At 39.3% G+C, this 27,215-nt stretch overlaps 2 protein-coding genes across 4 annotated transcripts in view; one reads left to right on the top strand and one right to left on the bottom strand.

The window, feature by feature from the left end:
* Positions 1-4,333: 4,333 nt before the first annotated feature.
* eva1ba (eva-1 homolog Ba (C. elegans)) lies at positions 4,334-20,341 on the top strand. 3 transcript variants are annotated; one of them, XM_005925565.3, is made up of 5 exons: positions 4,334-4,612; positions 4,724-4,801; positions 14,147-14,300; positions 15,426-15,518; positions 15,602-20,341. In XM_005925565.3, exons 4-5 carry the CDS (start codon positions 15,452-15,454, stop codon positions 16,027-16,029), a joined length of 495 nt encoding a protein of 164 aa, XP_005925627.1. In that variant the 5' UTR covers positions 4,334-4,612; positions 4,724-4,801; positions 14,147-14,300; positions 15,426-15,451; the 3' UTR covers positions 16,030-20,341. The 3 variants fall into 3 exon arrangements, with proteins under 3 accessions (XP_005925627.1, XP_005925628.1, XP_005925629.1); XM_005925566.3 differs by lacking the exon at positions 4,724-4,801; XM_005925567.3 differs by lacking the exons at positions 4,334-4,612; positions 4,724-4,801 and adding an exon at positions 13,213-13,424.
* Positions 20,342-20,747: 406 nt separating this feature from the next.
* Positions 20,748-27,215, bottom strand: part of sh3d21 (SH3 domain containing 21) — an 11,936-nt gene continuing 5,468 nt past the window's right edge. Inside the window, exons 11-17 of the mRNA XM_005925564.3 lie at positions 25,586-25,639; positions 25,378-25,495; positions 24,408-24,573; positions 22,993-23,061; positions 22,677-22,873; positions 21,035-21,098; positions 20,748-20,889 (exon numbers count right to left, since the gene is read on the bottom strand). Of these exons, the coding sequence (XP_005925626.1) occupies positions 20,857-20,889; positions 21,035-21,098; positions 22,677-22,873; positions 22,993-23,061; positions 24,408-24,573; positions 25,378-25,495; positions 25,586-25,639 (701 nt within the window). The 3' untranslated portion in view covers positions 20,748-20,856. The remainder of the gene's footprint in view (positions 20,890-21,034; positions 21,099-22,676; positions 22,874-22,992; positions 23,062-24,407; positions 24,574-25,377; positions 25,496-25,585; positions 25,640-27,215) is intronic.

The following is a 27,215-nucleotide window of genomic DNA, read 5'->3' as shown; positions in this document are numbered from 1 at the left end:
ACCATAATAAGATAAGCAGATCTTCATATTTTGGGAACTAACTGCTGTAAAACAAAGAGAGAGACAGTGAAAGAGATTTAGTAAGAAAGGGAAACTATGCAACTGTCAAGTTGCCAAGATGTTAAGATGTTTATGTAATCTCTCCCCTGAATTTTTGCAATCTTTGTGTTCCTTCCCCACTCATTTAACCCCTGTCAACCCTTCTGTGTGTCCATTGACTTGCGTAGGAGTGAGCGTGAGCACTGGGAACTTGGGAACAGTGTGCAGTATGTGCATAGACTGCGCCTGAACAACTCAGGATCATTTCCTGTCCTCAGCTTCCAGCCTAATACCAAACAGACCTCTTCCTTAATATCCTTTCTATTTACCACTCCATGGGTGTGCCGGAAGTGAGGTCATGGTCTTCTTGGCATGGTCTTCTTATTATAATAAAAGAACTGTACAACAATAAAAAAAATAAAATAAAATAAAAAACAGCATACCTTTTTAGAGGTGTACCTATTATATACATAATCTGCATACCAGATTGTCACCAATGAAAGACTTTCTATAGTTTAAAGTACTTCCAGTAAAAATACTTCATAAAAATATCCACAAAGACGGCTGAAGACACATGTGCTGAAAACAGTAAAATTCCACAAAGTAATGGCTCCTGACAGTTGCAGTCATAGTGGAAACATTTCCAAAGATGCGCAGAAGATTTTGGCTGTTCCACTTTCTGGTGTCAGTGAGCCTCCTTGAGAGCATTGCTGACCAAAGATATCTGCATGATCTGCAGAGTTAAAACAGTAAGATTTAATACATCTTAAGAGCTAATCCATCTGTTTGTAATTGTGGAGAAATACTGAGTCATCGATATGTGCTTATACACCTCTATTCATGTGTTCTAGTGTATGTGCCCAGGTATGTGCATGTGATTTATTATTTATGAACAGGGAGTGGAAAATCACAGCAGGAAAGAGATCAGGCTCGTGACAAAACAAACCCTGTGCACAGGAGCTGCCTTCTCAGGATCCCATCTGTCCCATAAAGAAGCAACTGCAAGCAGATGCCTCCAGTGTGATTGGTTTTTATGGGGGGGCACAGAGGCCAAAAAGACAAGCATGTGCTTTCACGCACTGGAAAAGGTGCAGAAAGCACATGAAAAAGACCTTGATGAGGTTAATCCAGGTAATCCACGAATGCATTAATGAGCCATTTGTGAAGGGCAAGTTGTTTGTACCTTGACAAACTCGAGGATACATTAAAAATGTTTCTTTTCTCTTTTGTCTTCACTCAAACTGATGGTTGCTTCAGTGTTACTTCTTTGCAATATTTCTTTGCAGTTTGATGTCATTGTATGCTTTTGATTAAAGAAGGAATGATGCTAATTCTCTCAGGGCGCCCTCCCTGGATATTAATTTCAGTTTGCTGTTGAGTCATAGGGGTGGTGTTTTCTCCCCCTATCTCGCTCCCCCTCTCTCTAACAGGAAGACAAAGGTTTATTATTCTTTCATAACTATAATCACATTATTGCATTACTAGGGAAAAAAAAAACGAAGCCGTTCCCTAAACAGATTGTTTTGCATTTACATTTTAAGAAAATTGCGGATGTCAGAAGTGCAAACAGCCTAAGCACTTCTTCTCTTTATTCCGCTTGCTCTACTGTGGTTTCAGCCACCCGAATCCAAGCCTTTCATCAGAGGTTTCCATCTACTGTTCATTCACGCTGCCTCGCTGCGGTGCAGATCCCCAACAAAGGCTGTGCATGGCAACCTTTGGAAAATGAGTGGGTGTGGCAGCTCTCTCACAAAATGTACTGCAAATATTAATCTAGGTTAAATACTGTAGTTAGCTTTTGTTACTATGAAACCTGCCTCGAACACACAGCCTGACCTGATCCTGGCAGTTAGCTTTGTGAGCAAGTGCTATCTTGTTTAACTCTCCCCACCACCACCACCACCACTACAGTCTTTACACACTTTATGTTTCATTCTTCCCTACCTGCAGACAGACCTTTGCCAATCATTAGTCACACTCCCTTCCCCCATCACCGTTTCCATCTCCAAAAATGCTGTGAATTTATATTTATATTGAGCACCACACGGGAAGGTTTGGGTTTGTCTGACATTATCCAGGAAAAGTCTGTTTTAAAGCCATATGTGCTCTGTAATTAGACTGCTCTCATTATCTTTAAGTCATTTTCACCTCCTCCTCTTCTTCTGTTTCTTCCTGTTTTTATCCCCAGTCTCCTACCCTTAACATACCCACCCTCCTCAGACTAACCCAGTACTGGCGTGTAAATCAGCCCCAGGGACAGGTGGACATCTGCCAGTTATGAGGAGATTCAGGCAGGAATGTGATAGCTGATGCAGCACAGAGAAGCATTCAAATTCTGGCGTAAAGGAACTCGGCTTTTCCACTAAAGGTGCTACAGGTTCTCCTTCAGCACCTCCTTCATCGATGCAGACGACTGGGTGGATTTTTGGAGAGATGCCTTCCACTTTCTTTTTGTTTTGCTTGCATCCAAAGACAAAGGGGGAAGCAGTAACTTGAGAAAGTGGTGGTGGGAGGATGTTTGATTTGGAACAATGATCCTGAAAGACCAGTGGGTGCAAAATTAAATGCAGTTTCAAGTGAAGTGAGTGCATGCTTAGATTTTGGAGCCTCCAAACTACGTGGGTTAACGAGCGAAATTTGTGGGATCTAGACCAGGATGTTCTTTCAAGTCCCAGAAGGGTGTAGCACAATAACAGCTCAGCTCTGACACTGACACTCTGGAAGGATAAAATGAACACTTGATTTCACTCTTCTCAGCTTTTCTTCCATATTTTCCCATGAAGACTATGGGCAAAACTAATGAAAAATGTCACATTGCCCCCGCAATCATATGGCTTCAATAAACCTGGCAAACCCAGAGCTTGGTTAAAAATGCTGGAAGTTAAAGTGCTTGCAAAATATGACAAACAAAGGTCGGTGCATGCTGAGAATACAAAAATACTGTTCATGATATGCAGCAATCAAACATGAGAAAAACATTATTATTACCAGTGTTAACTCAGTGGTGCGGTCAATTCCTGATGCAAGATACTTTTTCATGTATCTTGCAGCTGTTCTCAATTAGTATGTCAACTCCTTCAGTGTAGCAGTTGACATATTATTGGGATTACATGTTTACTATGTTTTGTGTGAGGCTGCTTTTACCAGTGCTTTTACCAGTCGCACTATCTCGTAACACGACTCCTTTAAGTTACAAATATTCATCAAAAACACACATTTTGAATTATAAATCAACATTAAGCTTTGTCATTGCATCGTAAGTACACTGAGCCACATCAGTTTTTGTCAAAATAAAGCCAATGGAAGCTTTAGCTTACTTTACTTAAGCTGCATGTACCAGCCATACAAGCCTGGAATACAATTAATGTAAAGTTATTTAAAACTTTATTTTCAAAGTAGATTTTAACATTCTGAAAGATGCACTTACTTTCTATTTAGTATAGAAGATCAAGGGCATTCGCATATATGCATTAAATATAATTAAGCTACAGGTTATATGAGCATTAACAGTATAAACAAGGGGAATTAGGAATCCTGGGTCTGTCTGCTAACATCTCTAAAGGTTACTAATTAACATGTTTTATTTAATATGTGCAAAGATTAGAGCACAAAAATTGCATGTTATGTATTCTTGGTTATTCTCTTGAGATTGAGAGGCATACACTGAGAACTAGAATTCACCACAACAAACAATTTCAGCATGTATTCTCTCCATAGCAATGCAACTTGACATTTTCAAATGTCAGTTATTAAGCAGATTACTCAGACGTGACAGATCTAGGTAGCTGCTGTTCCCTGCCTTACAGTCTTTAAACTACACAAAACAAACCGGCGGCCTGCACAAAGTTTTCTATCAACACACTTGAGAGCAGAACTGATCTCTTCCTCATAAAAGAAAATGTTCTTTTAAAAAAATAGCTTGGAGGGAAAGAAGACTAGGATTTGTAATCCAGCATTTTCCTGAAGCTATTCACAACACCCATTAAACGTTTAGATGCTTGGGTGAAAAAGTGCAAAGCCACAAAACAGCAGTTCTTACACCATGTAACATATTGTTTCGTTTCTTGTCAAACTGCATGGAAAAACTTGGGCTAATATTCCTGGAGTTGCGTTTTGCCTGTTTTCTCAACAACAGAGGGAACCCCCGCTCTCCAGTGCTCCTACACACCCTCACCACACTACACACACCACAGCTTTCCTCCCTCCCCTCTTCTTGGAGCTTGCCCTTTTTTGGCTGTTCCTCTTTCTTTCTTTTTTTCATCTGAAAGAGGGATAGTGTGACAGCTTTTCCTGCTTGTAGATTGGAACCGGGAGAGAGAGAACTCTGTTACTTGCTCCGTCTCCAACTTTCAGAGGAAGTTACCACCTCTTCCCCAGACCCTGTACACATACTCAGGCAAACACACGCTCCCTTCAGGACTTGACCACAGCAGCAACAGAGCAACAGTCAAGGCTGCTTTTAATGCCGTGCTCTTTTTTTCCTTTTCTCTAATTCAAAATTTGGAGGGAAGGAAGATTAAGATTTGCAGTTTGCTTTCTGCGAGGACTGAACAGCTTCTCTCAAGAGTGACGGGTGAGTTTAACATTCATATCATAGAAACTCCTGTGAATCACGAACACTATTTTTTTTTTTAAATTAACTCTTTCCTGTATTAGAGAGAGTCTGAGATTTAATTTGTTTTAGTTTAGAGAGATGCTTGGTTTTGGGAAAACCTTCCTGTGCTACAAAGTCTGATATCTGGTCTTCATCACAGCGAGTCTGGTAAGTTTTTACAAGAAAAAGCAGCTTATCTGCAGTTGTTTCTGTTTTGATTAACTGTGTTCAAAGGTTTAGAGAAGCTTGAGTGAAGTGACTGAGTTTTAGTAACAGCAGTGTGAATGCATTCTTCAAACCTTTTAAGCACCTGGCATCTTTTTTACATAAAAACACGTTGTTGTTCTACTACAATCTACTGTCTCGAACTAAGCTGGATCCTCATCTGCCGTGTCAGTGCATCAGAGCTGAGTTAAAGTGTTTTTAGCTTGTAACAGATCTAAGAAGAGCTGATGCAGCACCAGTTGAGACAGGACAGAAGAGTTGGATTTCCTGTGCCTCTGCACATCATTTCTAAACTTAAAGCCACTAGATAGTTGTCTAATAAAAGGTTCAATATAAGCAAACATCCTGTTGCTGTTTTGTTGTGTTTTTAAGGCCACAAAAGAGCAGATTCTTACAGTAAAATAAGAGAGGTGAGAGAATTTTAAAAGCAGGGCACACATGGTGCCTATGGCTCTATTCATCTGTCAGTTTTTCTTTTCCTTTTTTTTTTTTTTGCATAAGCACTAAGAGAAGATCATGGTCAACAGCAGCTGACCATATGCCTCATTTCCATTAGTTCTAGCTTTCTGCTGGATGATTGTGGTTAGCACCTCTTATCAGAGAGAAGAGCGCTGATGGGTGGAGGCTGGAGCTGCTCTCCAGTGTCTTTTTATTCACACTATCTGAGTGGACTGCTTGCAGTGTAGCCTCCCACATTCAATCAGATAATCTCCCATAGGAAGAGCATGTAACAGGGTTAAATGACCCCTTGGAGCCTGATTATCAAGACTTGACTTCTGCATGACCTCTCCAAGCTATTCATACTAGCAGACTTTTCTTTTTCCAAAACCCAGTTGACTCACTTGTCAGTTGGCCTGTCTTATCTGTCCTGAGGATGGTTGATAACTCTCTCCATTTACTCAGAGGTGAAAGGTCAGATTCTGACTTGATTTGCTTGTCTAAAGTCCCATGGTACCAATCTGTTTGCAGAAAGTTTCAATCCACACAAAGCCAGGATAAGTCAAAAGAACTTAGCCCAATGGATAGCATTCATAAACAAACCCAGTGCAAGAGAAGGGCTAATATAGGCAGCTAGATATATTATCGTTACTCTTTGTAATTTATGTTTACACATGAACAAACAGCCTGTAATGATGTAATGCTATTGAAGCCCTGCAGAGGTATAGTGTGTACATACATTTGGCTGATTTAGCAGGACTCAAAATTGGGCAACAGTGCTGTTTTATCAAATGTGAACAATGCATTGTTATCACAAAAGCATCCCAGTAAGCATTCTCAAAGTCCCCTGTGTAGACCACCGCATCAAACTTCATGTTTCCAGTTCTTGGCTTTGGGAGAGAACAATTATATTAAAAATTGAAGTAAGAGCAATGAGGTAATTTTCCATCAGTGCATGAATTAAGCGAATTAGATCTTAATGCATATGCATTTAGTGTGCCTCTTATGTCCCTTGGACATAACTTGGACAGATGGAAAAATGCTGAATCAGGAGTTCACTGTTGGTTGCTCAGTATTGCAAATTGTCCCAAACAAAAGTTACAAAAGATGGGAATGCCAAAGAAAGTAAATGAAAAAATGTCAGCCAACACCAATGAACCACTTTACCTAGATTTATTCCTTGGAGTATTTTCAGCTTGTTCCAACTTTAACATTCCATGCAGTGGAAATACTGTAGTTGTCTTGTGCATCACTTTTTAATTTCACATTGATTGTCGCTGACATCTTTTTAGGTGAGTTGGGTTTAAAGTTAAACTTGCAGTGGTTTGTTTCATATCTGGATGTACAGCATATGTTTGTCCTAAGGTCAGAGTGCCTTTGATAACCACTGCATGGGGAAAAAAAATGCTTTGCCAAAAAATGGTTTATTTACAGTGAAGATGCTGTGATAATGGTTTCATGGGGCATATTTAGGCTAGGATATGAAGTCATGCAGGATCAGATGATCATCAGCAGATCTCTCTGAACAACACCCAGCCCCAAAACAAAGTGCTCCATTTAAACAGCAGGCCTTCTCCTTTTAACTGTTAGTGCTGGTGGTTTTATTATAGCCGCTAACTGTTGTTACCAGGGTTGAAAATGTGGGAAAAATGGTGAGTGTTTATCACTCGTCTAGTTTTTCATCAGGTAAAAACACAGCTCCAAAATCATGTCATTCATCAAGCAGCAGCTGGTTTCACCTTAACGCCCTTTTAACACACTCATATATGTATACAGATTTAATTACTGCACTTTTAACAGCGGTTTTGTTTAACAGTTATATGGCCTTGGTCAAAAGGTGATAGCTAACACATAAAAAATATATATATTTTAGGTCACTGACAAATATGAGTTTGATAAATGAGGTGTCTCCAAAACTATGTTTAGCAAAGCTTCGACTAGCCGGTGATGCCTTCCAGGACTCAGGGCTTATTGTCTTCTAGCGGGAGCCCCACTGGCCTAGACAGTCTGGTCTTTAGATTTCAGTGGATGTTTGACATGTTAAGTCCAGTGGGTTTGCCTAAGCTTACACTCCTATCTTGGATACATGTATGCTGAGACATATTTGCAGCTGGACACACACATACTGGAAGAAGAGGGGCATGCAGGAAAAGACACACGTTGAAAAAATGTGCTTGAGCATGCATAAATGTGTGGTGGGCATATTTTTGCTTAGGCTGCAATATTTAGTACATTTGCTGTTTGAAACAATGACAAGAGCTGAATGAACGTTATTTAGGCCCAAACTCAAGGCATTATTCTGCAGATATAACAATCAACAATAACTTGGCTATTATGTTAAGTAATATTTACACCCTACAAGAACACATAAAATTAGCTCAAGTGACAACAAAAGCACTGTCAGCAAAAGCCATGTCACATTTTTATTTTTGTCTTGCTGTAAATAAACCCAGAAAATTGAAAGGATTCGTTTTAGAGCACCATGCCATCTTATAAACTATCATTTTTAAGCTATGCTATGATCTGTGCTCTAAGCACCTCCTCACATCTCTATTGTAAAAATATGACACTATCATGATCTAAGAGTTAACCATAACAGATGACAGTGCTGTTTTTCTAATTGCTACTGGTTACTAAAAGAAGTCAGTAGGAGCCACTACCTCAACAGCCCCTAAAATAGTCATACAAGCAGCCTTCACTTTCACTACACAAACTCAGTCCTGCCAGAGCAACACTTCGAAACTCCCCAAATCTACTGGAACTGCAACATATTTGTGGATAGCCTACAGTGAGCTGTATGGGCCCAATCATGGAAAGGGCAAACACGTGTTTTGTGTCACAGAGTAATCCGTAGGGTCCATGTAATTGATACAGTATGTGGTGCTGGCTTGCTTGCTGGATGATGGCCAAGATCAATGAAAACGATGAGATCATGTCTCTATTTTTGGAGATTTCAATTTGTGCTGATCTAAAGCCCAAAGTAATTTAGGGAATTGTAGAGGAATGCTCAAATGAATCGATCTAAACATCCAGGAATTACTCAAACAACCTATAAGAAAAAACTGTACACACACGAATATATAAATAAACCTTTTCAGCACAACACACAATGGTTGTCATAAATTGGATTCCCTACTGCCATCAGCTATTTGACTTATACCTTGATGACGTCAGTATTAAGAAGGAGCATGGGAAATCTCTCCCTGATTTACATAGCAAAGCATTCTCTCTCTCCCTCATATCAGGAACACATCTGGGTGCTATTAACCACTTGCTCTAACCCCAAGCTCAGTCCTGCATCTCTATTACCCTCCCATTACCTGCCATAACCCACAAAACATATTCTCCACAGGGCGAGCAGTACACTGAGGTTCACTTCTTCATGACATGAAGATGGAAAGGAATTAATCAGGGCAAGAGATGCTTTGCCCTGAGTCTACCACTGCCATGACGTTGGACAGTGAATTCCTAACCTAACTGTTGTTGAAAGCTAAATATCTGTTGTAAAATAATTGGCTGACAATACTGCCGGGAGTTTGTGTTCACTCCTGGAAAAGGGTTTGTCCTTGAAAGAAAAGCTGTTGTTCATTAGGCTTATGTAAAATACAGTACCCAGTGCCCAGAGCCATCAACGCATAAAAACCAAAGGTCTTTTTCAGCATCGTATCCAACACTAAAAGATATTCAAGACATTCAAGACTCTCTAAGAGTCTCAAGAGGAAACTTAATAAAAGCTGGGCATGTCCTGACTTTTAAATTTGCTATGCTGTTTGTCTTTGCAGCTGGCTGTAGCTAGGGTGAGTAGTTCAGAATGGGGTCAAATATGATTGAAATTCTGTTTGTTTTTACCAACCGTGAATGTTACATGGGTAATTTTTTTTCTCGATGATTTAGTCATGTTCTGTCAAACTACTGCGAGTGGTTGGGTTCTTGTAGTAGTTCTTGAAAACTGAAAGTCTTCATGTTCATATTGGCAAAACAATCTTCAGTCATCAGCAGACAAAGCTTTCACTGTGCTCATCAAACTTTTCTTGAGCTGAGGCTGGAAATAAATGCTGACCTTGGAAGCTTGAGGTAATGAGACAACCTGCACTCGAGGACCTCTCATTCGCTTTGGACGATGCTCATAGTCTTCACCTGCAAATGTGGTTTGAAGCCCCACAGGCACTTAAATTCATGGGAAGTTTGAAATCCTGCTGGTCTGTGATAACAGCGAAAACTTCATCTGCTTTTGTAAGCAGTGTGATTCTAAATGGACAAAAGAGCCAGGACAAGACAGCAGGTATACTTTATATTTTCAACTCTCATTTCCACTGTCAGCCCCAAAAAGCTTTTTTTTTTATCTTATTTGCATGTTAAAGCTCTTCCTAAAACACATCTTTTTCTGAGAAGTTACGTTAACCACTCTCTGTTTAAATAAATGGTGGAAAGAAACATATCATTAATTTAAAAAAATACTTGATTTAGTTATTAACTGTTTGATCATTTTTCTAACCGTTTGGCTTTTAAGAAGCATTTTAAGAGCAGTGGTTCAGATCTGCTGGCCAGCTACACCCCTCTGTGTGGAGTGCACCTTCCCTCAGTATTCCAGCTTCCTTCTACTGTTCAAAGACAAGCTTGTTAAGTTAACTGGTTATACTAAATTGGTGTGACTGTGAGCATTACTGATTGTCCGTCTTTGGATGTTAGCCCCGTGATAGTTTGGCAGTTTGTACCTTATCGCTTGCCCCATGACAGCTAGGCTAGGTTCCAGCCCTCCCACAACCCTCAGCTGGATTAATGGTTAAAGAATACCATATCTCTGTCCTTTCAATATTTTTCTAAAAGTTATCTAGCAAAAAATTTGGCTTTATTTGATTGTTTTTTGCTGATAAATACTACACTCGATCAAACACTCTCAAACTCTCCAACCTGTGTCTGCTCATGTTCAGCCTGGGTTTCTGCATCTTTCCTGATGTTACCCTTATGAATTTTTTGTTTCCAAATGGAACAACCTTCCTGTCAAGCCTTCACAACGGGGTAGCAGAACTGACAGAAATCATAGCTTGAAATCCAAGATGTTGGTGTCAAGAGTAACTTGGAAGAAATGTACTCTTACTTTCTCCAGAAATGCAGCCCTGTGCAACCCTCCGCCGTCTGAAGAAAACATACAGGCACTTCCAGAAGAAATTACCCTTCACCCTGTGGACATCCATGAATGCTTTCACAGACACAGTTGACAGAGATCTTGGTTTGGACAATGTTTCTATTTACCAAGTGGAAAGTAATCTACTGCACTTCTGCTGTTTTGCGGAGAACTTGAAATTCCATTATGTTTGAGTGCTTGGAGACGGTTCGCTGGCTTGATTACAGGTGTCTGATAAATGGTGTGCACATACATCCAGCAGATATTTTTGTGATACAGTTTCACATTCTTTGGCATGTGAGCCAAAACGAAGCTATGATTCAGTAAATCTTTTTTTTTCTTTTTACAGGAACTTGCACGGTTTCAGAATGAGATCTGAAAGCTGGAAATAATACGCTTGTTTGATGTTGTGAATCATTTAGAGTTTTTTTTTTTCTATCGGCAGCTACAGAATAAGAGCATAATTAAGACCAAAAAAGGATGCTATAAATCCTACACAGCAAAATCTCCAGTGTTAAATTAACACTGGAGAGTGTCTATATGGGTCCACACCTCTGAGTGTTAAATACAACACTGTTGAGTGTTAAATTAACACTTTTGACAGTGTTATATGTTTAAAAGTAACCTAGTCAGTTTTGAAGATTAACAAAGACTAACATTGAGCAGTGCTGATTTTCTAACACTGGAATATTTCTAACATTTTGAGTTATTTTCCAGTGTTAGAAAATCAGCACTGCTCAGTGTTAGTCTTTGTTAATCTTCAAAACTGACTAGGTTACGTTTAAACATATAACACTGTCAATAGTGTTAATTTAACACTGGAGACTTTGCTGTGTAACAGCAGCTTTTGTGATCTTGGCTACTAGAGAAAGTCTGTGTGTGCATGTAGATCTGGGCATTTTCATTTTGTGAAGTTTCATCCCAGGCAAACCACAGACACACTGTCTGTTGTGCTAGGAATCATTGCAGCTGCAAAGAAATTGGAGGTATTAAAAATATTTATTTTCTTCTGTGGTTCAGTGTGTGTCATTACAATGCGGAAATAACACAGACAGGCTTCCTTGTGTAATCTGACCTTTTCATGTTCTGTGTATAAATCAAATGTGGCTTGACTCCTCGCGTAAATTCCACTGAAGAGTTACAACTTTGACTTTTTCATTGTGGAAAAGGAGCAATATGGTTGGATGGTTTATGAAACTACTGTAACTGGTGAACTATCCAAGGGGGAAAGTGCGTCTATTCTGTGACAGACCTTTGCCTTGGAAAGCTGCCCATCTAAGGAGCCACCTGATAAACTGCTCAGCTGACATCTGTGTACAGTAAACAGCCCAGTCTATTCTGTCTCAACCTACTTATCTAAGACAATGAAGCAGAGGAAAGGCTTTGCCCTGGATGTTGCCTCTGTGGAAAGGGATAAACCTTGTGGGAAGGAAGAGCAGTTGTGGTTATCACCACAACAGCAAAAATATCACACTGCATAACATTTTGTAGCTGGTCCTCCACTCAGCTATTTCTTCTAAACCAAAGCAAACAATGCCGGGTCAAAAATAGCGCCTGACCTCTTCTCAGGCCACAACGTCACGATGTGTTTATCTTGGCTTCTGCAGTGATCTGACACAAACAGCTCATTGCTGAGTGACACACACACACATGCACAGAGATGAATGGTAATTTAGTTGATGCCCTTTCCATTTGTTACTGGAATAATAGTTGTTTTGATATAACAGGACATAAAATATAGACTGTGTGTTTCGCACAGAAAAAAAAGAAAATAATGTCAGGATGATGATTTGAGTGATTATTTAATATTCAGAGACATGAAGAAGACCTCAGACGGGGTGAGCCTAAGTCTTTGACCTGAGGGTATGAGACCCTCAGAAATTCTGCCTTTTTTTTTTTTACCTTAACAGGGCCAAAAAAGGCAGAATTTCAAAAGAAATGCCTCTTTCTGCACCTCGAACCAGATGAGTAAGGTCACAATATTTTCCAGGCAGCTAAAAACTTAACAACTGTTTGAGTAAAACATGATGGAAAGAAATGATACATCAAATCCCCAAAGCATGACTGTTTTCTTATAATGAAGGTCTCCTTTTTAAAGCTTTCGGGTTGTGCAAAACCTGCAAAAGAAAAACAGATTGGGTCACTTTGAGAACATGACTGAGAACTGAGTCATGATACAGTGCATGCTGCTGCAGAGGAGCAGGTCTGTTAATAATTTCCTTGTTTGACTAAAACAAACACACAACAAAACAACAAGCCAGGATAATTAGTGTTTAAATAGGTTTTAAACAGCTCTCCAGTTATCATTAGCCACCAGTAACAAATGCCAAGATCCTAAAGCTCTGTTTTGCTGCATAGCGGTGTGAGTAGAGGTCAGTTAATGTTCTTTAGGTATCCAATCATTAGCTTTGACCTTGGCTTAAAAAGACTGTAGTCATCCGAGCCGTTTACTTTATTACCCCTGGGACAAAAACAAAATATTTCATTTAAAGTCTGTGCTTTTCTGCTCGGCTTGGATAATGATGATAGATTCCATTATGTGGATTCTATCATCCAGTGGGATTCGCCTCAGCAGGAGATCGGAAATAAATCTGTTCATTATTTGTTTATCTACTTTTTATACTTTTTATAAAGAGAGGAAGCTTGTTTGGAAGACAGTGCACGGGTCTATCACTGCATCGTGGAGCAGCTGCCTCCTGTACGGCTCAAGGTGGTCAGCCTGGAAAGCATGCTCCCACAGCGGCCGCTCTGTCACTTGGCCCCCCCAAGTGCTGTTTCAGTTAGGCACTGTGTAGAGTGCATAGGATCTGCCAAGAGTCAGCAAGATCAAAATCTGCCCTGGAAAGCTCAGAGGCTCTGCTAAACCAACTGCTGCTGGCAGAGGATCTTTTTTCCTAAACAGGGGTGCAAGTCAAAAAACTCCACAGCTCAGCATTTTCACAGCGCTCAGCTCTGCACCTGGCATGTAAACCGCAAAACCCCCAGGATGTTATAGGGCTTTTAGTAAGTATAGAAAATTGATTGTTATTGTTCAAGGTGCTAGAAACAAAAAGAAAAATCTCAAGTTCGTGTCACTTGTTCAAAGTTCAAAATGTTCTGTTTTGTCATCCTTGCACAATGCTGCAATGAGAGAGCAGCATTACAGGTCCCTGAGGCTGGAGAGTGGAAACACCTCACTTGTATTTTGCTATTGATGACAGCTTTACATCTAATAGGTGTTTTTTCCCTACAGAGCCAGAAGGGGACCCTATGTTTTTGGGGATTTTTTAGCTGTCAGTACTCATTTTGCTAGTATCTTTGTAATTGGATCTGATGTTGTTCCCAGCTTTCTATGCATAAAAGTCTAAATGTGGAGTATCTTCAAGTCATAGAACAAAGTCCCACTAAGTTCATATCACAAAATAATTTAGTTCCCAAGATCTAATCAAATGTATTTAAAGACATAAAAAAAAAATGTACTTTTTCTTTTAGCAAAAAAAAAAAAAAAAGTTACTTTTCAGGTTGCTTTTATGACACTAATATGCACAACTTGGCCATACCTGTGTTTTTTTTTTTCTATGTTGGAACAACTTAAGCACTAAAAAATGCAAAAAGTCTGCCTCTGGTCTCCTGCTGGACCACGTAACCTGCAATAGGTCTGTCTTTGTTTGCATTGCAGACGCCTCACTGAGTTTGGCTCTAACATAGCTTGACGTGTCTGTGTGTGTATTTGCTCTTTTTTTCAGGGTGGCCAAATCAACTATTTAGCCTGAAGACCAAAGATCACAAGCCGTGATCCAACAGCAGAGAGAAAAGAGGAGCGTGATAATTTTTCATCTGTTCTCCAACTTCTCAGAACAATATGAACTGGAACTGAAGCTCCATAGTTTCATTTTTGTGGTAAGTTTTATACTTTATCTGCACTCCCCTTTCTGTTTACTTCTACTTTTACAAGAGAATGTTTGCTGTGTTTTAAAGTTCATTAGTGGGCCATATTACATATGGTTTACACATGTGTGGTTTCATGCTTGAATTTTACTAAAAGTTCCATCAACAAGTAAGCACACATGCTAAATAAATTATTGAGGTAGTCACATCATGATAGAGATCAGACATTGAGATTATCACTGGGTGCAATTTAGAGGTAAATGGAAACATAAACATGTGGTTTGTGCAATATGAACGAGTCCATATGATCTCTATAGGCACAGTGACATGTGGTTTAACTTAGAGAAGAGCGCACACAGGTTAGAGTGAGATGGTTGCAGCGCTCGTCATCATATCTCGTGAACAGAATGGGTTTTTTTTCCACAGTCAGCCACAACACAAAGCACATTCTAAAGAGGGATGGTGCTAACGTGTGTATGTGTGTTATTCTGAACTGGTCTTTCTTCTGTTGTCACCAGCACTCTTTTATGTAACTTGGTGCAGCTCTATGATGCCATCCTTGGGTAGTGACAGAAGTTATGGCTGCACATAGCAGCGGAAGAAGCACAACAAAGTTCATTTGACTGACATGATATGGGAGGATAAGGCAGCTTAAATGTCAAGGAAACAATGGCTAAACATTAGAAAAATGTCAACCGTGCACTGGCTGCTTCCTCTGAGCTTTACAAATCGATCTGACAGTCCCATCTGACACGAAGGAGCCCGTTGTGGCTACTTGGGAAATTGACTCTTGACCTCATTTATATAGGGTTGTCATGGTTCAGAGAGAATGGCTGAGGCAAAGTGCCATGTGCCAAATGCATTATGATGATCTCACATCAAGCTAGTAGTTAATAGTGACACAAAGGAGCTTTTGTTGGGGACTCGAAGGCCTCATCCCACCCACCAGGCATATGAAGAATGTTGTGGTCAGTGGGTTTGACATCCCGGCACTGCACAGAATATAAACCTGGAGGAAAAGAAGTCTGGCAGATATTTCAAAAGCGACTTTAGGCACCTGGAAGAGAACTGATTGATTAAGTGTCTTGTATCTTATAGCAGTCAGATTAAATATTGTGTGTCAAATGTCTGCTACAGGTGTAAAAGAAGAAAACCGAGTCACCATGGATGTGAAGAAAAAGGAAATGGACCTCCTAAGTAACAGCATTGCTGCCTATGCACACATCAAAGGTAAGCCACAGTGTGAATTTGCCTCTCATTTTTTAACAACATTTAACTGTATCTAATGCAGTTTGTTTTTGTCCCTTCTTTAGCAAATCCAGAGAGTTTTGGCCTTTACTTTGTGCTTGGAGTGTGTTTTGGCTTGATACTCACACTCTGCCTACTGGTGATTCGGATCTCCTGCAAGCCACGCACTACCATTACCCCCTCCACTCCTGAGAAAAAAAACTTAAAGGACATCAACGAGGAGGATGAGGACAGTGATGACGATGATGAAGATGAAGAAGTGGACGATGTAGAGGCGACTGTTCCGTTGCCCACCACAGAAATCTCTGTTGGCAATCACACCAGCCAGTCGGATGGGACACTGAGCGTGAATGTGTTTACTTCAGCCGAAGAGCTGGAGCGTGCACAGCGACTGGAGGAGAGGGAACGCATCATCCGAGAGATCTGGAGGAACGGCCAGCCAGATATCCTGGGGACAGGAACGGGAACTATTGGAAGAGTGCATTACTACTAAGAAACATGAGGCTAAGGAAAGTGAGCCCTGAGGAAATGAGACATAGACTTTTCGGTGGGCCTGGTGTCCCTCAAGCCCGAAAGCCTGCGTTAGATACAAAGTGACTGGATATTAGTCATATTTGACATACTTAGCTCTGACAGAGCAGACTGAGATATTGCACTTCTTATGTAGCATTGATAAATCTGACTGATTAACCAAACCAATGGAGGTCTCAAGGACTGAATAATTCATATGGAAGAGATGTGGAGTGAATGTGGGGAATGATGGGACACTTGAAGTAATCAGTCTATTAAACTTGGTGCTTAATTACAGAAATGAAAAGTAGATTTGTGTATGTAATAAATGAAAAATGAAAGTGTCAATAAGTAAAAAAGAACTGTTTGTTTAAACAAAGACTATTTCCACTAACAATTCTCACATTATAGGATAATGAATTTGCAGGATAAATCAAAGCACTTCATGAGCATATATACGTGTATTCAACAACATCAGATACTGAAGTCCAAAGGTATATACTGATCAGCTTCAAAATGAAACTCTATCTAATTGTTGATGTTCTTCCTGCACTGCTAAAACAGCTCTGAAATGTGGAAGAATAAATACCACGTTTGTAAGGCTTACTGGGATGGGAGGAACAGGTACTGAATTTTAAAATAAAATCCAGACCTCAAAGTTTTTCAGGAAGAACATTAGTATTGCAACATGATATCCAGTGCTATTGATATATTAATGCTGTGGCTGATCAGTGTGTACAAATCTAATAGATCTAATCATGTAAAAAAAAATAAAAAATAAAAAATAAATAAATAAATAAATAAATAAATAAATAAAATAAGCAAACATGTCAAAATGTCAGAAAAACATAACAAGAATCACTACACCTTTGGGCCATAAATATATTTTCAATAATAATAATAATAAAGATGGAGAAAGATCACTTTTGCCACTTTTATTTCTCAATTTCTCAAATTTAAACAAATACAGTGTGAAAATAAAAGAATTTTGTCACAAACGATCTTGTGATGTTTGCTGCTTTTTACAGCCTGTTTTAATCTGATCTGTAAAGGGAGTGACTCAGAAAGAAAGAAAGAAAGAAAGAAAGAAAGAGCAAAGTATAATTTATAACAGGAGAAAGGTTTCTCACATTTGTGCTTGATGCACATTTGTTCTTGATACAACTATTCAGTTTGGCTCTTGGCCACTTTAACACAGTTTTCTTTCATCCGCTGACATCCGGAAACTACAACAGCTAATGTTTCCCTCCACAAAGCTAAGTAGCCTGCTAGCTTTTTAGTCTAATACATGCTAACTCTGCTACCTGTTGCCACTGCCTTTGCAGTCGAAGCTGAAGCAGGGTTGGAATAAGGCTCTTGGCCAGGTTCCATGAACTCTGTGGTCTACACCACAGACCTCTAGTGCTAAGATTTGTCTGACATGTTCAGCGTCTCTGGAACATGAATCTTTTCAACTTATGTGACCTGTTGGTTTTACACGTTTAACTTCAAATTATTCCATATATGTAAGATGGGCATTAGGATGTTGCGTGAACATGCTAGCTTGTTAGTGCAGCACTGAGCTGTTAGGCTGTTCACCTGCATTTTTTTTTTGTTTTGTTTTTTTTGTTTTTGATTGCTTGTCTGTTTTTTCGGAGCTGCCTGATAATATCTGCTAAAACTGCTCATTTTTTGGTTGATAACCTTTTATATGCTCGTGGCTAATTTCTTCTCCTGCAACCCAATCCTAATTTACTTTCTACTACAATGCTAACCTGCTAACCTCTTCTCTTATTCTGTTGACCTCATGGTTGTCTTTCTTGGTGCTTTTACTGTTTCATATGCCCATTATGATTTTTTTTTTTCGTGCTTTTGATTCAGATTTAGAGAAAAATAATGGCAGTGTTAATGGATGAATTGGTTTTGGATGCCTCCTGTGGTGGAGAGGGTCTCCCATAGCTCCCTCCAAGTCTGGGTCACTGCTGTAAACTTGGATGTAGTTATTAGCCAGTTATTAGTGAAAATGAAATTGAATTTAATCCAACGATGACGCTTGCAACCTTCTGCTGCACTCATTGCCCAGTTTCTCTGGACTAGGTTGTATGTTGGAGGTGTTTTGTTTAGAGCTGACCACAGAGGCCATTAGCATGGCTCATGCACACAAGGTGCTTACTTGGCAGCCTAATTCCATCTGTGGTCTCGTGCAGGGTAATGGCCCCAAACGCTTCACATAATGACTAAAGTCAGACTCTGTTTCTAATGTGGTCTTCAGAGACGTGCTATCATCACTCCCACAGCTCAGCTGCTCTGAATTTCAGAGCTTAGATGTCCAATATCAACTCTGTGTATTAGTGTAATAAATCTGTTCCATGTGAGTTTATAGCTTGGAACAATGTTTGGTTGCCAGTAAAGACTTACAGAACATTGATGAATTGTCCACACTGGTGGTGTGTTTGTGTTGAATATTATCACAAGTCACCCTTCAGCGGTTTGGTGATTTACAATAAATGTTAGCATGAATTCTTGACACATCTGTAAATCCATAGAGAGGGTTAGTATGCACTAAAATACACATCATTGTAAGGCAATAATATTCCTTTTTTTGGGCACCCTGAAGCCGGTCTGGTCCTTGTGCTGCAGGACCAGATAGGGCTCAGGTTTGCCTTCGGGTCTCCGATTTCTGATAGCATCTTCTGTGTTGAGGTCTTGGAAAAGGTTCTCCTGTGGTCAGTGGCTTAGAGAAATTAGTAGCTTTGATTGTGTGCAGTCCTTTTAAGAGTCCAAAAAATATCTTTTACTAGAGTCACGACTAAATATTGTGAACAGTGTCATTTTCATTTTGCTTAGGGCAATTAGATCCAACATATATATGTGTATTTTTTACATAGGTAAAGTTAAGTCAACATCAACATGATTGAAATCTAGTAACCAAAGCCATAACTGAACTTATTTGACTTCAAAGTTTAAACAATAAGAAAATATATCTGTATGGATACCTCATTAAAGGTGACGTCTTTAATTTACGATTAAACAATGAGGAAAAATATGATAATAGGTTTACAGTTTGGTCTTCGAGAGGGGGAGGTGGTGCTCATAAGCACTGAGCTGCCCTTTACTTGGCTTCTGGAAGCTGGACACTCAGTAGGAAGTGGGCTTCTAGGGAGGAGGGGATGTTTAAAGACACTTACTGGAGCTAATGTTACTGCTGTTTCAGGCGATGGCTCAACTAAGGGGCTATAGAGCAGGCATTATGAAATGATGTGCTTTTTAATTGTGCAAAGCTTCACGGTTCTAAAGTAAAAAATAGCTGAGCCGAGAATCAGAATACAATGTTCCTTTTAAGCTTAGATCACAAATCTGTACAAGCTGTACAAATCCAGATTTGTTTCAGCATCTGTCTCGCTTTCTTTGTCAACATCTTTCATTATTTCTAAATTTAACTTGGGAATTTTTTTTGTGTGTGTGACCTCTGGGCTCTGATAACTTTTTCACTACTCCATTTTCAGTGCTCTCTACAGAGTTTAAATTCCACCAGTGTTACTGTACACTGTGCTGAGTTTACCATCTAAGACGGAGGAATAAAGTATCTGTGCAGATATTCCACTTTATTGGTGTATCTCTGGTGTAAGAAGAACTTACCTTGTATAAACATTTAAATCACATGCAGTTCTTCACAGAGAGGACATTATTGTTTTTAGATATCCTATGAAAGGTTTCTGCACTGTCAGCAGACTCTTTGTTTTACTGTTTGTCCATAAAGGAACACATCAATAATGGGCATGATTAATTAACAATATTTTTTTGTTTCCACGAGAGTTTCAGAGCTTGATTCCTAAATAGCTCCAGGTATTGTTCATATATGTTCTTCACAGAGACACTACCATAAGCATGTTGTGAAGACTGCATTGTCCAAAGCTGTTCCTGCGATGGGTGTAATAATTTCTCAATAATTTTCCTCCCATGTGTTCTGCATCCACTGATGAGTCACCTTTTGGTGTTTTAAGAGTGAGTCAGTGTTTCTCCGACACAAACTGACCACAAACTCCTGGTGCATTAAATCACAGTTTTATTTCTTTTCTTTTCCTTTTTTCCCCCTCTTAAGGCACTATCCATTAACATGAGCCACTCGCTTAAATCTTAAATGTTAACACAGTTACTGTTTGGATGAAGAATGTATTTCTTTCTTCTATTTTTCCTTCTCCAATGTGAGGTTATTTTGCCAGGGCATTTCCATAAATCCCAGCAATCACAGAAAAACTTAACACCTTATGTAAAAAAAAAAAAAAAAGTCAAATACGGCCCCCTAGTGGATCTTTGCAACATTGCATAAATTCACTAACATGGCATAGTTTGGACAGTAGTATCTCACTTGACATTCAGGTAACAAAGCCCATTATGATGATGTAAATTATCCTTTAGCTCTTTGTAAAAGACTTAACAATATTTCCTCCTATGTACAGCTGCATATATTACAAATTCTGATATTAAAAATAGCCTAACCTGTAATCCACAATAAAAGTAATAAAAAAGAAAACATGTAAAACAGTAATTTGCTTCCAGGCGTACCCAACTGAGGACCTGTATGAGATTTCTGGCATTCCAATATCAAACAGCATGTTACTTAAAAGTCTTCTGGAGGATCTGGTTCTTTTGCTCCATTATAGGAGTAGCTTGATATTAACTCCAGCTATACTGTTTAGGGAGGGTTTTTTTTGTTGTTTGTTTTACTTTCTCAATGTCAGAAAAAAATTTTCATTTTCTGAAATTTGCAGTCCAAGAGCTCGCATGGCACAGTGTCAGACAAGCAGCTTAGTCCCAGTCTGTGTTGGGATTATTGCTTCATTCTCAAACTCTGCACTTCCTCCTGTAAGAAACAACAATAAAAAGAACCCTTTTAAACAACTGATTATACTGCGCTCGTGATCTTGGAACCACAACTGCTGCTTATTTTTTCACCCATTATGCAGCAGGCAGTAAGTAATAACACTCACAGAAGTCAAGACACTGACCTGCAATGCTAGTCTTTTGTTTCTTTCATCCCTCAGTTCTTCTTTCACTTCCTGCATGTCTCGCCTTATAAAAAGAGACAAAGAGAACAAAATGAGGAGGTTGGAGATGCTGGTAAGTCTAAATAGGTCAACAACACTGTGCAGTGCCAGTCAAGATAATAATACATTTAGAAAGTTACTTCTGTAGCTCTAACAGGAAAGACATTTATTTCAATAGTTTAATTTTATTGAACTATTATGGTAATATAGGTTTTTGCAGATATGCTATATTGGTGTGGGTGCAATTTATGTTAAAAAAAAAAAACAACAACTCACAAACCTCAAAATCTGGTACTCAGATATGCAAATGTTTTAAAATGTTTGTTTTTGTAGATGCAGCTGTCTAAGTGAAAGTCTCTTTTTTGTCTCCCTTGGGAGAAATTGGGGTTACACTACACAAACCCATTGCAATCTTCCATACGCCACAAAAATAATGAATACATACAGGGATTGTTTAAAATGGGTAAATAAATAAATAAATAAAAACATTTATTCGCTAAAAAAAAACGCCTGTTTGATGATCCAAACTGCACAGGTTAATGACTAACTCGAGTTTTTACACACATACGTCTCAGCAATAAAGGACTTCTGTTATATTTTTACAAACTATCACTCGCTATACTTTCTGAAAACACACGGAGGTGTTAAACCTAAATCAGTTTAAGATTTCATTATAGTCAAGCTTGCAACTGCAGCCACAGCCATGACCCGCCCCATTCAGCAGTTTTATACTTGAAATCACCAGGTGTTATAGTCGGTGGTATGTTTGAGCTTGTGAGTCTGAGCTCAGAGCAGACAACACCTCAGATTTACAGACAGATCGCCACATGCCTTTGTAGGTCTACCATAGCAGCCAAGCAGGAAGCTGCTGGATCAAAATGTTTAGCTGCATCTATTAATAACTGTGTAGGCATTTACAGACCTATGCATGCATTATGCACACACTGATCTTGAATACACATTCACAAATATCAGTTGCATTTAGAAAATCTTTTTATACGTTTAGAAAACTGATTACACAAACACGGCTTGAGATACAGTTACAGAAGTCTTCACACACATCCCATTAGGATTTGTGTATTTGCCTGTAATTAACATATATACTGTCAAAGGTTTTACTGGTATAATGCAAAACGTTCAGCTACTGACTAGGGAACAACAGTAATTTGAGTTTCAAACTGATGGTTGGTGAGTTCAAAAGGCTTAAGAAGATCACTGATCAGGAAATGAAATGTCTACAGCTCTGCAGAGTGTGGCACATGTTTATCACTCAGGCTGCTATAACGTTTCAGATCAAGAGATACAAAAGAGCTGTTGAGTCAGGCTTTTTTTGTTTGGAAGGGAGGGGGGGTTTCCTATGATGGAACATGCACAGTTACATTCATTTGTATTTCTCTGCTAGGTTTGAATTACTCACTTCCTGTGTATGTTTGTGCTACAAGGCATCTTTCTTTTTTTATTTTAGAAGAGGGTTAGCTGAAATGTAATGAAGATCTTTTTTTTACAAAATTGTCTTAATTTTGTAAAGTAACTTTAGGCCTGTCATAAACCTGTCATGTCTCAGGTTTCAAACATGGCTACAAAACAAGTGAGTTGTACTCACTCCTGTCGTTTCTCAAGCAGCTCCAAAGTCATCCTGAGCTCTTTGATCTCAGCCTGCAGACTTTCCACAGTTGGCTCGTCTTTAAAGGTCACAGTTTTGTTATCTACGAGAACTTTGGGTGGTGCTGGTCGAACTGGAGGTGGTGTCTTGGGTCGAAGATCGGGCTTTGGAGGGGTGGGCAGAAGATTTTCTGTTGTCTGAAATGATTTTAATTGTCAAAAATATTACTGCACATTTTCCTACATAGAACAACTTTTTGAACTCAAACTTATGTGATTTCATTCATATTTCACCCAGAACACAGAGTGTTACAAACCTTTTGCAAGCCAGCCAGTATCTCCGTTTCAAACTTTTTTGGTTCTGCATCTGTCTGGTCCGTGGCGCTCTAGCAGTACAAAGGAAGAACAGTCAAGTTTAAATGTCAATCATTGCTAATAGTCATTCTTCACAGCATGCCTTAGGATTTCTGGTTTTTCAGCTTTGCAGGATTAACAGCTAGGTGGGTTTTTTGGGCGGTCAAGTACAAGCTCGCTTTCTCTTTCTTCTAATTCTTTCATTTTTTCCAGATGAATTGTTATGACCAAGAAGTCATTACAAGTCTTCTTGGTCAGTGAGCAAGAGGGCTGTCCATAAAAACTGGTCACTTTTCTGTAAAATTGTCTTCTGACAGCGTCGGAAGAATCTGATTGGGACCATGTGTAGCATACATTAGGAGATGGTCCCTTTCAGAAACTCTCAATATGCAGAGCATGAACCAAAATACATGAATGGAATAACAGTTAGCTGCCCTAAAGTCACAACTGCACAAATCAGTGCAACCGGACACAGCATGGACTTTAAACCAGGGAGGTGGCAGAGTAAAGACTGTTTATTGTACTCTCAAATGATATCAGATATCATTAGCATTCCCATGTACAACTCCATGGGGTACTGTCTATAAAGGTTCAGGGCTTCAGGAGTGAAGATGGTCTCAAAACATAACAACAACACAAGTGTGAACTGCAGAGGCACAAAATTAATAACATTATTATTATTAGTAGTAGTAGTAGTAGTATTATGGGCTTATGGTATATTATTGCTAAAAATGGTTCTAATCCCAACATGGACACAATATTTATAAGAATCACTAAAACTATTAAGGACTGTTTCAAGCAACTGTGCTTTAACTGACTGCACAAAATTAAACAGAAAACTGATAAACCTTTGATTCATCTGCAGAAATATTGGTTAACACTGTATCAATACCCAGAAAAATACTTGATACCCAATACCATTTTTGATGCCACAGGAGCAAAAAAAAACCCTCAAACCCCCAAAACAAGAATGAAGATTAGAACAAGAGCAACAATAATATCCATGTTCGGGTTGTTAAAATGGAAGCTTTTTTGACTTCTCAAAATTCCTCCAGGTGTTTATTCTTGTAGTCTTGTAAATGTCAACTGCTTCAGCTGCTGGTAAGGGGAGGGCCTGTGTGGACGCCTGCATGCAGGTACTGTGTAAAAGTTGTGTGTCGGCAGAAGGAAGCAAAGACGACGCTGTCCGCATCAATCCTGTTGCAAATGAGTATCTTATCTGACAGTCGTTTTTAGTATTGAGAATGACTTGTTTTGACAACCCTACTCATGTGGGTATGCAGGTTATAATTTGAGTGTTTCTTGTGAAGCTCTTCACATCTGTGTTATACACACTGCCACACAGATCGATCGGTATTGGTCGCTAATGCGGACATACTTGTGCTGCTATGGGGAGTCCTGACGGTGGTCTCCTCTGTGGAGGTTTGGCTCTGTTTGCTGTGGGATGGCTCAGCTTTTCAGTCGGCAGTTCCAATCCATCAAACTCGTCAGTCTCCTTCTCCTCTGGTTGTTTCGGTGGAACAGTAGCCGCATCACCATTGGTTCTACAGAAAACAACAATATACCTTCGAATGAACACTTTTTTTAAAATTACAGACAAATAAAAAAAGAAATCTATTGATGTGAAGAAATACTGACGCAGAGGGTTGGAGAGTTTGTATGTGGTTTCTGGTTTCCTGAATAGAGTGGGCGCTGGTGCTAGTGCAGGTGCAGGTGCAGAGCATGGCAAATGAAGTCTTGAAAAATCACTATAATATTCTCTGTATTCAGAGTTACTACTTAAGTTTTATAACATTTTAAATGCTGGTTATAACTGATGTGTTTGTTGAAAAATCAGCCTGGCTGTAAAAGCCTTGTGGGATTAGCTTAGATAAACATGAAGGAGGAGTCTTAAAAAAGCTGAAAAAGGCAAATTTGCACGGAAACGCTTTTCAAAAGCGTGTTCTTCTTCTCAAGACGGGCCTGTTTTTGTTTTCTCAATTTTGTGTGTGTAAGGCTGTTTGTGAGCGATTGCTCAGGAAACAGGAAATGGGCTGCTCTCGTCTGTTTCGGCCTGATCTGACTCATCCCACAATTTCCACTGAGCCACTAAATGTCAGGCATCCTGGCATTCTTCTTTAAGGAAACCATAGCAACTGGTGGTTGCAACCAAAAACCTTTAACATCTAAATGCTCCACTGTTGGTGCCAGACCAGAGAGGAGAAAGTGTTCCTGACATTTTCTGAGGGCCTATTTGCTTTAGAAAGGCTGCATATGAATAACTATTCTGGTCAGGTCTCCAGAAAGTGGTTTCACATGGAGTTACAAGTAGTGAGAAAGAACATCACAGACGCTTCTGTAAAACTCACTTTGGTAAAACCTTGTTCGGCTTGTCTTTGACTGGAGGTGGGATGGGTTTGATGATGGGTGGAAGTTTAACTTTGGTTGGAGGATTGCTTCTTAGGTCTTTAGGCTCTGGTTTATCATCTGCAAAACAAAATCATCACATTAGTCCACAGCAGGATTTTTTTAAGATGAATTAGTACAAAAATAAAAGCATCTACCATCTCTACCTACTCGTCTTTGTTGTTGTTGGACCGACTTTTTCCATTGCTGATTCCTCTGTCTTTACTGCAAAAAAAAAACCCCATTAAATTAAATTTTACCGCTGATCATTAGTTGCATTTGTCACACAAATATAACAAGTCCTCATTTAAAATGCTCAAGGCACTTTATTTAGTACGGCCATAACAATGGCAGCACAGACAAAAGCAGTGATGTCCTACATTGTGCTTTTGTCAGGAAAAAAAGGTCTTATCAGACATTTGCAGTTTTGCTGAAAGTTCTCTTGATCAGCAGAGCATTTCCCAGATGTTTTTCTCTGTAGCAGAATGAGTGAATGAGCGTGCTGTCGCTGTGCTGTGCAGGGCATGCATGCTGAGCAAACATGCCATTGTTTAAATAATACTGTATTTGCAAGTGTGGCTTCTCCTGATTTTGATTCTGATTATTCAGCCCTCAGTTCGTGATAAAAAGTGCATGACTGTTTTGCAAAGAACTATAAGACTGTCCAAAAAGCATTATGGTGTAGAAAAATGCTAATGGTGTTCAAACGTAAGGTTTACGAGTGGCGTGTTATGGAAAAGATATGCACGTAATTAGAGCAAATCAGGTAACAGCTAGATTTAGTAGCGATGCAGTTACAGTTCCCAGGTCTTAACTGGCACTGGCAGTCTGGGTCATCTCATATGAAACAAATACAGCCCGTAAGAGGACTTACCTTGGAGAGAGGTTAAATCATTAAAGTTATGTGACAGATCTCTGTTTGTCATGCAAGTGAAGTGATTACTCTCAAACAGATAAGATGAGCTGTGTGGTTACAGGCCTGCTGAATGAATGCAATCTAAGAAGTAAAACTGCTCCAATGCAAAGACCTCAAGAAATAGGACAATAGGACAACAAATGTTGCTTTAGTCTTAACATCAAACTCAGACATCTGTAACGGATCGGATGAAAACACAGGAAGCCTACCTTGAGTGTTATGCAGCGCATTGTGCAACATTCCCCCCGTAAATAAACCATCCACAGAGCTGAAGAAGCTCAAGTGCTGCTTGTTGCTGGTAGTGGAAATCTGTGACAGAGCTCTCATCTGTCCCCCACCCCCTTGTTTCCTCCAAGACTCCTAAACTATGTCACATGACCAGTTTAACCATCCCCCATCTTACTACGGTCTGAGACTTCCTGTGAAAATCTTTCAAGTGATACTGTGTGGAAATGATGAGTACAATTTGGTACGAGGCTGCACTGTAATTCTCATAGTACTGGTGCCACTTCCTTTGGCCTTATTTTCACCTGCCTATTTAAGTTTCAGTGAGGGTGCATATTTTGAATCCTTTTAAAAAGCTGTCTGGGCAGACACTTTTGATGCTACAAAACAATTTCCACGAACCACATCCTGCTGTGTGATTCATAGATTAAATTTCTACCTCTTCGAAATTCAAACGGTGCATTACTGGGCAGTCTCTTCTTTAAAACTGTTTAAATACAACAGCAATACTTAATTCAGTATAGAAATCTTATATTATATAAAATCAAAACTCAGTCAACAGAAAATATTAGATTTCAGACTAAACTAAAAAAGTTAAAAAGTCAATAACTGCTGTGATTGATCGCTAACGTTATCTTCTAAGGAAAAATCACCCCCCCC

Source organism: Haplochromis burtoni, unplaced genomic scaffold (assembly GCF_018398535.1).
Source record: "Haplochromis burtoni strain Fernald_Lab_line unplaced genomic scaffold, NCSU_Asbu1 Contig_84, whole genome shotgun sequence".
Taxonomy (NCBI): Eukaryota; Metazoa; Chordata; class Actinopteri; order Cichliformes; family Cichlidae; genus Haplochromis; species Haplochromis burtoni.
The sequence above is the reverse complement of the archived record's forward strand: the minus strand, read 5'-3'. Positions and strand labels throughout refer to the sequence as shown.